This window comes from Dunckerocampus dactyliophorus, chromosome 5, assembly GCF_027744805.1.
Source record: "Dunckerocampus dactyliophorus isolate RoL2022-P2 chromosome 5, RoL_Ddac_1.1, whole genome shotgun sequence".
Taxonomy (NCBI): Eukaryota; Metazoa; Chordata; class Actinopteri; order Syngnathiformes; family Syngnathidae; genus Dunckerocampus; species Dunckerocampus dactyliophorus.
In genome coordinates this window covers 12,294,341-12,307,719 of record NC_072823.1, presented here as the reverse complement: position 1 = coordinate 12,307,719, position 13,379 = coordinate 12,294,341, and the positions used below count along the sequence as shown (strand labels likewise).

The window sequence follows — 13,379 nt, the reverse complement described above, 5'->3', positions numbered from 1 at the left end:
ATGGCAACTGAACATGTCTAAAAATGTTTAAAGTAAATTTAAAGTACAAAAAAAAGGCTTGTCTCGTGAATGTGTGAAAAAAGACTCATGCAGTGTTACGTCTCACAGTTTGTCTTCAAGTGCACTTGCCGTTCTGCATGATGAGATCCCAGACGGCCAAGACTGCGTACCAGCAGGGTAGGGAAGTGAATAAAGTGAGGAACCAAGGCATCACAAAATTGACTGATAAGACACCAACAGACTCCTGCAGAGGGGACGACCGATATTGAGAAATGAGTTGATGCCTCTTTTTTTTGGCAGATATTGTTTTTATCTTATTGTTTGGAAAGTTTGTTTGGAAATGTTCTGGCTCAAGGCATATTGAAGGACTGTACATTTTTTTTGCATGTTTCCATTTTTCCCCCCACAGGTTTGGCAGATTGTGAATAAATTATAATACATTACAAACATTCTATAGCCATTGTGTACAACAGTTGTGCATAGGTCTACCCTCACTATTTATTTTCTTCACATTTTGGATGATTCGTAAGTTTCAGGCATTATTGCTCTATTCTGGTCATTTATAGTTTATTTATTTATTTATACAGCATGTCTTCTTCACCGTCAGGAGAAAAAAAAACATTTAAACAAACCTAAATCTTTAGCGTTTTTTCTAATAATGCTGTGAACACTTAGTCATAAGGAATTCCGAATTCTAAGCTTGAGTTTATTTACGCTTAATTCAGTTTTAAATTCAAAATCCTTGCCCACTCACCATATGCTTAGAGAGCTTTAATTTCCTGTGTTTCAGGAAATGGTCCAACACTTTCACCTGATTTGGACTCAAAGTTGTCAAGAAAGACAGAAATGTTCAGTAATACGTAAATCACCTATGACAGTAACATGACACAGCGTCAGATTCCGTCTTCATTTATGTAAAAGACATAAAACTGCCTGCATGTTAGCTTGATGTTATTAGCATCAACAATTCAACCTTTTTGTTTTTTTTTGTTTTTTGGATAATTGTATTTTTAGGATGTGCTACAGGCACATAATGTATACACAAAATAAGCTGTGGGTCAGCTTTGGACACCGCTGGTTTAAAGCCATTTCATTGCATGTCAGCCAGTCGCAGAGCACATACGATCCTATCAAAATGTTAAGACCAGTTGAAAAATTGCACGTTTTACACTGATGGATCTTAAGGAGGTTCTCAGTAAAGCTTCATAATGCAAAAAATAAATAAAGAATGCGAGTGACACAAAACATTTTTTGAGTATGCAAGATGGCTTCATGGAGGGCATCCACAGTCTGGAACTGATGTCCATTTTTGTAACCTTCCCTCGCCATCCATCCCCAAATGTTCTCAATTGGATTTAGATCAGGGGAACACGCAGGATGGAAGAAGTCCTTTGTCAGGCGGGCATTGTGAACTGCAGCATTGTCCTGTTGAAAAACCCAGTCATCACCACACAGACGAGGACCTTTAGTCATGAGGGATGCCCCTTGCAACATGCCATTTGACACCCCTGCACAACCTGAAGCTCCATTGTTCTACTCCAGGAAAAAGCACCCCAGATCATGATGGTGCCCCCTTGACTGGGCCGTGTGGAAAACATCTCAGGTGGGTTCTCCTTGTCATGCCAGTAACATTGGACCGTCAAAGAATGAAACTTTTTTCAAACTTTCAGTGTCTTATGTTTGGTGCTCTTGTGCAAATTCCAAACAATTTGCAGTACAATTTATTGGAGTACAATAATGAACAGACATTTACTTGGTTGTAATGTACAATTATGGTTCATGCACTTATGCAAGGTGTGCAAACATATTGTGTGAAATATACTCAGTAAAAGCATAAAATTAAAACATATTTTTAGTCTAGCTAGATCCTCTACTGCAAGTGAGCGGAGCTGCCACTTGTCTTTCTTTCCAGAACGTTTGTGGCCTCACAGTAACCTTACCAGTAGTTTTTAATTGTAGACGACTGGGATGTTTATTATAATTTTAAGAGGCTCATCCCTAATTCTCAAACACACATAAAGTGAGGAAATAGCACACATTGGTTGCATGAAATACATCGAAATTTTATATACATGCAAGTCAATTAATTATCAAGAAAATAATCTTTGGCGTCATAACAGCAAGACTTAAAAGAATAATTAAGCATAGAACAATTGAATGTGCATTTTATTAATTATTTAAATTGGTGGAGAATATGTTAAAAAATATGATAGTAATTATGTTTCAGTACAAAGGTAAATGTAAGAGATAATATTCCTGTAACTGTTACATATTGTTGTAATTGTACCGTATTACAGAGGGTGCCTCGTAAGATGTGACCAAGTGTGCATATTTTAGCACCATAATTGCTGAAGACAGGCCGTTTTTGTACCGTGGCTAGGAATTAAAGTTTATTATGAAAAAAAAACAAATATTATGAATTCGCTGAACTGTCAATTTTAAAAGCAGGAGAGTGGAATTCATAAAAACACTAGTGATACGGCATGAGACAGCACCGCACAGTAAGCCGCAGCGGGTGGGAACTTCTTTTTTCACCAGCGTCGATCTCGTTCTTGTTGGCAGACAACATTAACTGTGTTGAGTCTCCACCTGGTGGTCATACGATGCGATGCAGCTGCCGGCAAAAAATTCACTGGGAAAACGGGTCACAAACTAAACTGTGTATTAAACCTTATCTAGAGAAGAAAACGAAAATGCAGGTCGTCCCTGTGAAGTGTCATAAAGCTTTTTAGGTAGCATTACTTTCTTGTGCTGTTTTGGATTAGCCAAATGTATATTTTTTCTGTGACAAAGGTTGTTTTCATATTAGATTGAATGTGTTGTAATACGTAAAGTTTACAGCTATAGCCTGTTTTATTACATGCCAGGGGTGTCCGGGGTTGAGGGGTCTTTGATATTTTTATATATTCTTTAATTTGATAAAAAGGCAAAAAAAAACAAAACAATTTACATATATTTAAAGCCAAAGCTTTGTGTTTTATTATTAGTATCAACATGTTATCTATTTTCTTTAAATAGTGCCTTTTTGTTCCATTTTTGCTGTTTCTTTAGTGTTTCATTTTATGCCTTTTAACCTGCCGCCCATTGACTCGTGGGCCACAAATCGCCCCGGGGCCGCACTTTGTACACCCGTGTCGCATGCATTATGTCATAAATACCTGTGGGTTGTATCTGGCATAGATGATGAGGACCCTGAAGAGCTTTGCCTGACCCTCAATGGCTTCTGGGCTCTCCTCCATGAGTTTCACTTGAAAGAAATCCTCACTCACAACCTCCCTGCACAATTTGAAAAGACAGGTCCAGGGCAATCTGTCTAAAGAGAGTGATGTCCTCCACTGTGTAGCAGCTGGAAGGTTAGTCATGGTTCAGATTCAGATTGTTCTGAGTGTCACTCAACGTGGCAATCGCTGAGAGAATGGCGTGCTCACTGACATCCAAGTCCACATGGGACCTCCGCACCTCTGCCAAAAAACCTCTGTTGGATCAAATGAATGCTGAAACATGGTTACACAATACTACAACGAATACTCCAAAAAACAAATCTTATTCTGATGTTGAGAATTGGTCAGTGAATATGAGCAATGGCTCGGTGTACAGTGACAATGTCAGCACCCTCACTACGATGTCACACAGTGTCAGCGTATTGCAAGTTAGCCTTAACATTTCATTTTTAATGTTCAGGTGTGTCACAAACCCTTGAGATTTATTAAGTAACACATTTATGTATACTTTGTGTATACACAATTATTCTATTATGCTGGTCGATGAAATAATATAAAGATGATTTATTTTAAAAGTGTGTATGCGCCATGATTTATTTTGAGCTCGCCATGACGCTCCGCCGTCTAATGCGGTACAAATCAGACAAAGTGCATGCTTTCCGAATTCAGTTCCGCTCAGAAATGCACTGTTTTCTAACCGTATCATTTGTGAAGTTATTAGACAATGCAAACATCAGAGCTTTCTTTGTCCATGTCCATCATCCTTTCCCCCCCAAACTGTTTCTGTGATATCCAGCTATTCTACGCACCTAAAAGTATCCTCATCTACAAACGTCTTTAAAATGCTCTTTATTACTGTGATATAATGTTCATGTATAGCTCGTTTGACCAAATGGCAGCAAAATGTCATGAGAAAAGACAATTTTCATGTAGTCAGTATATGAATAGTCGTGTAATTATAATTGTGAAGGCGTAAAGAAAAGCAAACGGTATCATTCAGCAGTAACTTGATCACTGGTGTGTGTCTCCACGTTGTATATTGTCTGGTATCCATCGTCCCAAGCGTACAGCTGTTTGTCTCCGGGATGGTAGTGGATGCTGCTGTGGCTTGTGTACCGCTTTGGGAAGAACACCACTGGACTCTCAGTGCTGCCAAAAGATAGCAGAGCATAGAGAAAATTCAAGAACATTTAGTTGGAAAGAGGCTCAATAAGCGTATAGCTCATATGCAGTAGCGTGTAAGGAGTCATGCCAGTCTTCTTGTACAATTATTTCTGTTTGACAGTTTACGTGAAGTGTGTATGTGTGTGCGCCAACCTGTGGATGGTGTCATGAATGTCATAGAGACACTGGACAGTGGACCGTCCACCATAGCGTGTGTTGAAGACCACATAGAGAGTGCCACATATTATGAACGCTCCTTCAGCATCATGACTTTTACATTGTGTATCCCAGATGTACTCGACTGCCAGGTTTCCTGTTATGAAGACATATAATTGTTAGGAATAATTTGTTTGTGCGTGTGCTTGTCAGCATGAAACTACAACCCCTATTTCAGTGATCACATTTAGCACTCCGCTGTCTATTTGATTTTTATGCAGGAGGGGAGCTAAACACAATGTCCATTGATTGGTCGAGACTTGTTGGAAGTTGTGTTATTTACCAGATTTGTTTTTATTCAGCATCATTTTCGTGGCGGTTACTTTAACGCTTAGGAACAGCAAAGAATATTTGAGGATAACAAAAGCACAGTGTAAAAATGTGCTGTGGGTTGCGACGAAGAGAGAGTTTCCAAACATGTTTGTCATTCTGGTCACTTCTTTTCTTTTCTTCTGTCTTGATTTCACCAGAGGCATTTCTCCCTAAATGCAACCTAAGCCACTACTGGCAGGGGTCCCAGACGCTGACATCAATTATTTGTTAACTAGTCAGGGCACAACCAGGCCAAGTCGTGTTTAGGGCCCTCACATGTCCAGAACCGTTACTGGATTTCACTAACAAGTTACATGCTGTCCTGCTCATATGACGTCATGCTATTTACAGACTTCATGCAACTAATGGCATTTTAAATGAGGCTTTTATTTGTGTAATCGGACCACACACCTTGCAATTAATTGAGATACTGTGTCGATTAGAGAGGAGGCCAGGATTTGCGCAATTCGAATATCGTTCCCTTTTACAAAAATCAATTAGTTAATAAATGATCTCTGTTTTGTGGTTGACTACGGCCTATTATTAGTTAAAACATATTGAAAGACAAGTTATAAGTAGGATTCTGGTCACAAGGCGTCAGTAATGTTACATTGATGAGACATTACCTTACATTACATTACCTTAATACTGCATGGAGACAACCATGGCACGTTCGACATGAATTAGTGATACAAAAAGTTCTCTTCCCATTCCGTGTGAAAGTGGTAAGTTTTTGGCTTCTTACTCGTCCCTTTTCCCCACTTGAAACCTTTTCTTAAGTTTAGAATGCATAAATTGCAGGATAACTAGTTAGCTCGACAGCATGCTATGCTGAAAGCAGCGGCCGTCACTTGTATCCCTGCCGCGGTCAAGTAGCCTGCGCATAAGAGTTGCGCAGTGTGGTGTAAAGAAAGAATAATAGGAGCGTAAAGGTGACTATAGTACAGTCAAAAACAGGTTTTCTATGCTCTAACTACGAAAATATTCAATATGTTAATATCAAATTCTACTTTGTGGAAATTGACTTATAGCGGTTGGGTTTGGAACTATTTAACCGCAATAAACGAGGGATGACTGTGTATGGTATTAACCTTTATCAAGCTTAGTTAGAACCAAGTTTCCACCGTATTCAGGGTCAGCGTGAATGACCCAAAGACCTAGTTCATCCACAGCCATGTCCAAGTACGTGTTGGGGTTCAAGCTGTAGACTGGAAGACGACCTGCTCCCGGAAGAAGAGTGCTGTCGACCACTGAGCCATTCGACAGGTCTACCTGTGAATTAGACAGGTTAAGAGTTTTGATCAATAGAAAATCCCGATCTAATCATGCACCAACGTGCAGTGGGTGGAGGTTTAAACGTCACGGTTTGGTTAAATTTTGGTACCGTAAGGGAACAAAATGCAAAACATTAAAAGGCTTAGCTTTTTAAATACATTTTTCCAATAAAATAATATATTATAAATATGAAATAATATCTAATATTTTTTTTCGGACTACTTTTGTTTTAGCCACTTGCCTTTGTCCATTTATGTATTTTACTGTGAATGTGAAGTGATCCCGAACAAGAGACTCTAATGAAGGCAGCTGGGATGCACTGTATTTGCTTCCCGTTGGGAAATCGGGAATTTTCCATACCAACAAATCTGAATCACCACCACGAATTTTTCGCCTTACAATATTATGTATTCTTTCATCAGCGTGTAATGTCATGTAGGTTTACATAGTAATAACTCCAAATGTAGATTAAAGCTGCGAGACGCAGGGTTCACGTAAGTCAGTGGGCACACATGAAGCAGGACTGGACGCCAGTATTCTGAGTCTGGGGGAAATCGGGGAAATCGGGCTCTCGAGCAGAATATTCATATGCACACTATTTAGCCATTAAAGGGAGACATATGAGTAGATGCACACACACAGTCACAGACTAAAAGGCAACCCAATGACCATGTGGACCATGTGGAAGGTCGTTATGACAGTTATAATTTTCCACCTGGAGGGGGCGACATTGTTGTACAGGTGGCCATGCAGTTATGACCTATGCCTCAACCCACCATAAAAATTTCAGACCATGTAGAAGATAGGTACAAGATAGTTGCAATAGTTATACATAAGACATTGGAGTTAATATCAACATGCGGCCATGAAGGAGACAAAATACGGTAAATTGATTAGTGCAATTTGTACAACCCTGACATACTGATTTTATTTTCTATAGACACAAACTGTTTCAAGCCTCGATTAAAAAGTTCTTATTCATTCATTTTGGACTGTTCACCAGCCAATCCTAGGGCACACACAGACAAACAACCTTTCACACTCACATTCATACATATGGACAATTTAGAGTGGCCATTGAACCTAACATCCATATTTTTGGAATGTGGGAAAACACACGCACACATGGGAAGAACATGCAAACTGTTCTTATTAAAACAGAAAACCGGTTTTCGCATTGTTTTTTTTCACAAAGTTTCACAAGCATTGTTCGATGACTGTGCTACAATAATATTATTCGCTGTTAAAGCAGTTTCGGTATGCACCCTATTCTGCTTGCGTAACTGAGTTTTGTATGCATTTCAGTCTGAGGCATACAGCACGCATATGTTAACCTGAAATGAGTAGCCCGTCTTCAGCAATAATTTGTCTGAAAAGACATTTCTGTGATTTTAAATGTTGAAGAAGGTCAGCTCTGTGAGCTAACTGTCCACTCCACTCACCGTCCACTTTGTGAGTTTCTTAACTTATAGGCTTGAGATAATACTGGATAGCAAAGAAACGAGGGAGAAAAACAACCCCTCCCCAAAGACTTGTAGTCCCAAGCCAAGAGCTGCATTGTTTCATAATCAGCCTTCACTCTGGAATCAGTCAGCAATCAGAAGCTTTACCTGTTGTTAAGCTATCCAATTATTCTTCTGAAGATCAAAACAGTATCAAACAAAATAGTAAATACTTTACACACTTTCAGGATCTGGTTCAGTGTGTCCGCTTTGTGGTAGTAGAGAAATCCATTGTAGACCATGTGTCCGGTGCCTTGCCATGGAAATGGGAGTTGGACCACTTTAGCCGGGGGTATGGTGGTCTTTTCTGAAAAGCTTTGTAAAGATCCATACTCCAACAGTGTGTCGTTACGAATTCCGCTCATCATGTAGACCTGAAATAATTTAAGAGACTGATTAGAGGAGAGCCCTCCTCCCACCCGTGGATGTCCTTAGACTTGTAATTCCCCTCTTTTCGTTCTTATAAAAATAATAATCTGAACTATCCTTCCACTCACATTTGCAGCCTGTCAAGGTATTCTGATTTTGACAGTTGAAATATACAAAATGATCAAGTGGCTATTGAGTTAGCTTTGCTTCTCTAAGTCATTTGAATTCCTTGAAAATGAAGCAGACAGTCAATGATGGTCAAGTGTTGACTCTCCTGACTTCAGTCGCAGACGGTGTGGGTTCCGTCCAGACTCATTGACAGTGTGAAAGGAAGTGTGAATCGTTGTCTAGACACTGTATCGTTTCAGGGTCTGCTGGGATAGTCTCCAGCTCCCCATCACCCTGAACAGGGTAAGCAGTTCAATTCAATCTACAAGAATTTCCACAATTCACAAACCCATTTGACTTTGGGTGGGGGTGGTGCTAGTCAGTTTAGTTGACCACTACATTGTAATTAAAATGGTCACTCTACTGTGTTAGTGTAACAGCTGAAAATTGGATCTCGTGAATCAGACACTACAAGACCACTACAACTTAACTTTTATAATGAGCACTATATTTTTTCTGTGGATCTTTAAGACCACCGGTTGAAAAACTCCACATCACAGCTAAAATAACTATTAATAAGTTGTGACAACCGATCACCCACTTACTATTCTGGTGAATCACAGAAATAAGTCTCTACTGATGCCATTAGCGACTCAGTCAGGAAACCTTTTTACCCTGATATTTCTTCAAACTGACCTTGATCGATCCGTCAGAAGGGTCCTTGAACCAGGAGCCGGAGGTGTCCCCCATCTTCTTCATGATTTTCAGAGACTTGATTTGACTCAAGGCAGCATTACAATCTACAAATGATAGACGCAGTAATGACTATATATATTTTAAATTATACTGTTGCACAATTTTGAGTATATGTAGGTATGTGCATTTTTTTTTGTAGGTTTAGAGTCACTCTACTGCCCTTTTTTACTGTTTTTTTTGTTAACAAACCTTTTATTTGAAATGATATTCCACTAGACAGTAATGTACTTCATACCATTTTCCACTTTAATTTTGGCTTTCTTTTTTAGCTGGTCCAATTCTGCAGCTTTTATCTGTTGTTCAAGCAGCGCCTCCTCCATCTCAATGTCAGATTGGGCAGGCATCTTGTTTTCCAGATATTCCAGCTCTCGCTCCACTCGGTCTACACGTGCAGATACGCTCTCCAGCTGGTTCTTCACCTCTGATCTGAAGTGCAGGGGCGCGTAAAGGGGGGGAAAGTTAGGACAATTCCAAGGGCCCGTGATTGACAGGGGCCCCTAAAAATAGGCACAAATTAAAATATGGTTTTGCTATCTGAGTTGAGATTTTTTTTCTAATATAGTAATAAAATGATCAAAAACGATCTCTTTGTTTATGGCCGTAAAAGTTAAATCCACTTTGACCAAAAAGTAAACCTTCGTTTTGACCAACCACCCACGATATCTGCATGAAATGGTTCGGTCCTGCCTTAGCACACAGACCGCTGACGGTGCTTCGTAGTTGCCAAAGAGATACAATGTTGCCTGGTAAAATGCAATTTGTTTTTCATAAAGGAAAGCGAGAAAGGAGATTGGATAGTACTTCTAGGGCTGCGTTGAAAAAGTGTTCAGAAACAGAGGTACATGTCCCGTTTTCAGTGCAAAAGGGAAGCAATTTGTCCTTTATTACTGCGGGAATTAAAAATAGTCTGTAAAAAGTTAATGGTATTAATGAATGACAGAGCGCTTCACAAAATATTTAACAGCAAACTTTTGTTCCTGCGCTGTTACCAATATAGTGAATAAATGTAATGAATGATTTCACTTCCTCTGCTGGAGAACCACAGTGGCATAAAAGGTATAAGTATGCAAGTTTCCCCACTTAAAAAGATGGGAGCGGTCTGTAATTTTCATCGTAGGTACACTTCAACTGTGAGAGACACAATGTGAAAAAAAGTCAAGTAAATCACATTGTATGATTTTTGAAGAATTTATTTGTACATTCTTGTGTAAAATAAGTATTTGGCGCCTACGAACAAGCAAGAATTCTGACTCTCACAGACCTGTTACTTGTGTTTTAAGATGCTCTTCTAATGGCACCTGTTTGAACACTTTATCTGTATAAAAGACACCTGTCCACACTCCAACCTCCACCATGGCCAGAGAGCTGTCTAAGGATACCAGGGACAAAATTGTAGACCTGCGCAAGGCTGGGATGAGCCTTAATCCAGTTTTCATACACAATTATTACAAACCAAACATGACAACAAGGTGAATGCACCCTTAGACCATGGTTGTGCGTTAGGTAACCGTACCTCATAACACTGAAGGTAGACCGATGGCCTCTCATTTCTGAGGAGAGATCGTAGGTCTTCTGCATTATGCTCACTGTGTTTTGCTCACATTGGTTCAGACGCTCCTGACAGCAATGACAGAGAAGAAAACATTTTATAAAAGCAGAGTGAATTTAAGAACATTAATTGTTGACATGAAAAATTCTCCTTCAGAGTTGCACCGCAGCCAAGCAGTTAGCATGATGGACACATATCGAGGGTTTGAATCCCTGTTTGGGAATGTGGAGTTTGCATTTACTCTGTGTGTGTATGTACAGTATGTGTGTGTGTGTGTGTGTGTGGCTTTTCTCCAAGCAGCCCGGCTTCTTCCCACAATCCATTAGGTTAGTAAGAGACTCTAAACTGCCCATACGAGTGTGAATGTGAGTGTGAAATGACTGGCAATCAGTCCAGTGTGTATTTCGCCTCTCGCCCAAAGTCAGCTGGAGTAGGCTTACCCGTGACCCTAATGGTATAGGAAATGAATGGATGGAAAATTCACTTATATAATGACTTATACAGTATAATGACAGGGCTAAATCACACTTTTGCCAATATTGAAATGGTTATTTTGTCTCTTCCGCTTACAAATGGAAATTTGAATACAAACACATCATTATTTGAGTGCGTGTCCACAGGAATTTTTACAACCTAAGGGCCCTTTGTGTCTGTGCCTTAGGAGCTCATTTTATCTAATGACCCACTCAGTTCAACTGATTCATGCTTTTGTTAAAATCACTGTCACACAAAGCTGTGATTTCACGATCCAAATTTCTGTTTCCACACTGACACATATGGTGCACACCTCACTGACCATGGCATGCATATAATACCAACATGCTGTACTGTGCTAAAGTTTAGCCCACCGTGAGCTTTGTTGTTTTAGTCACGCCTTTCACAGCAGTCAGTCCAGATGCAAGTATTTTGTTTTTGTTCAGGTGATTGGGTCCTTTATGTCTTTGCTTCCATCCTTTTTACCTGTACGTCACGACATAATCAAGCATCATCTTTATTCATTGGCCCAAGAGGGTGTCAGTTGGCTCCGCCCTTATCACCTACAGTATAGCCAGTACATGATTGTTCAGGGATGACTCATGGGCCAAAGACGAACCCATTAGATTTTGCTGAGATGGTGCTGAAACAGGGATTTATTTTCACTGTGGCGTCACCCTCATCCAATCGATCGTAATCGATCGCATTGCATATCAGCTCATAAGGTGACATCCAACTTTTTCACAGTATTGTAATCTCAAACACGTCAAACAAGATGATATCATTTATACATTCATTGTGGGTTCTGTGCAGCAAAAAAAACACTTAATGTGTCAAGTTTTCTTTCGCACTTACCTCCATCTGAGTCAATCTCCTCTCCAGGTACTGGATGATAAAGGCATCTTGGGAGAAACCCTGGCTCTTGACTGAAGTCACAGTTAAGCACAAATATAGCAAAAGCACAAGAAACTCTCTGCCTGACATTGTTTGCTCTCCCATTGCCAGTAAATCAGCATGGAATCTATTGCAGTCACAGCCGAGACTTCTCTTGCAAAATACGTTTCATTGAACTCCTCTCCTGCGAACAAGACACAATAAAACAAACCACCTTCTGTTGATAACAGTCGTCTTGATGTGTCAAAAGACTTTGTTGACAAACAGATGTTCCTCTTTCTTTTTCCTCGTGTTGGGGTTAGAAAAGGCTCTGGTCTGACTCGTACTTCCAGAACATTCTGTCTTGTTTCTCTTTTAGTTCTTGCTCATAGACCAGTGGTTTCTTTGGCTCACTTTTTAGCTTCAACCCTCTCTCCTCCTCCTATCTGACCATCTGTCTTTTCCTAATGTTCACTCTCCCCCTTTTTTACTGCATTCTTGAGTTTGTGCTCTTGAGGTATGAGGAATAAAAATAAGAAATGGGGTGGTGCCCCGCAAAGCAACAAAAATAGGAAATAGCAAGAAATTAGCAACTCACAGCTGATTGGTCTTATTTTTATTGTAATGTGACCCAGTGACACGTCCTCAGCTCTCACACAAAGCAGCTGCATCACAACTGGATTAACATGGAAAACTAACATCATTAACCCCCTAAATTACCATAAGTTTGAAACCTCATATCTCATTTCTTCTTGTCAACAGCAATGACAAAATAGGCATAAATAGGTAAAAAAAAAAAATCCTAGCACATCCATCCTTATTCTGTGACAGGACTTAGATATGAACAGACCGCTTATCTACCGCTTATCCTGTTTAGGGTCAATTCCAGGACATATATAGAGACAAACAACCATTCACATTCACTCTCTCACTGAGTGAAAACTGTACCCACGCTTGATGGCGTGGAGGTGTGAAGGTGCTTGTTACTGCCGTCCTTACACAGAAGAAAAAAACAGCAATTTGGGAGACAATCAAATGCATTAAATATATCGTAATGCTCTCCTGAATGAATGACCAAATGAATTTGACTGTCAAGATGGAGATTATAACCAAACTCACCAGGAGGTGATCAGACTTTTACAACAAAGTATCAGAACTTTTCCTGGAGAAGAAAAGGCTGCACGTACTTCATATACCAGTGGTCGACAACCCGGCTCTTCAGCACCCTTGTTGCGCCGTTTTTTGTTTTACACCAAAGTGGAGAAAATGTGTGTTTTCAAAAAGAGTATGAAATATCCAAATAATGCAAAAAAACATGCAAACTCCACACAGAGATGCCCAAGTGGAGATCTCCTGACTGTGTGGTCAACATGCTATCCACTCGGCCATTGTGAGGCCGATCACTTGACTCATCACAGGCAATTCAATATGCTTGCACTGAATTATCTCCAATCACTCTAGCAGAGAAAAATCAGAGTTGTGGAAATAACTGGAAACTCAAGCGAGCGATGGCGATGGCGTTCTTTACAAGTGTATGTCAACTTTTTATCACAACTGTAT

At 39.9% G+C, this 13,379-nt stretch overlaps 1 protein-coding gene across 1 annotated transcript; it reads right to left on the bottom strand.

The window, feature by feature from the left end:
* Positions 1–3,799: 3,799 nt before the first annotated feature.
* On the bottom strand, positions 3,800–12,383 carry olfml1 (olfactomedin-like 1). The gene is made up of 8 exons (XM_054776789.1): positions 11,802–12,383; positions 10,437–10,540; positions 9,159–9,349; positions 8,864–8,967; positions 7,873–8,064; positions 6,005–6,185; positions 4,539–4,698; positions 3,800–4,370 (listed from the first exon to the last, which is right to left on the bottom strand). Exons 1-8 carry the CDS (start codon positions 11,943–11,945, stop codon positions 4,214–4,216), a joined length of 1,233 nt encoding a protein of 410 aa, XP_054632764.1. The 5' UTR covers positions 11,946–12,383; the 3' UTR covers positions 3,800–4,213.
* Between the last annotated feature and the right edge of the window lie 996 nt (positions 12,384–13,379).

Coding starts and splice junctions, on each gene's coding strand:
- olfml1 (XM_054776789.1), bottom strand. CDS start 11,945: ATGGGAGAGCAAACAATGTCAGGCAGAGAGTTTCTTGTGCTTTTGCTA. Junction 10,541..11,801: donor GGAGATTGACTCAGATGGAG/GTAAGTGCGAAA, acceptor CATTGCTGTCAG/GAGCGTCTGAACCAATGTGA. Junction 4,371..4,538: donor ATTCATGACACCATCCACAG/GTTGGCGCACAC, acceptor ATCTTTTGGCAG/CACTGAGAGTCCAGTGGTGT.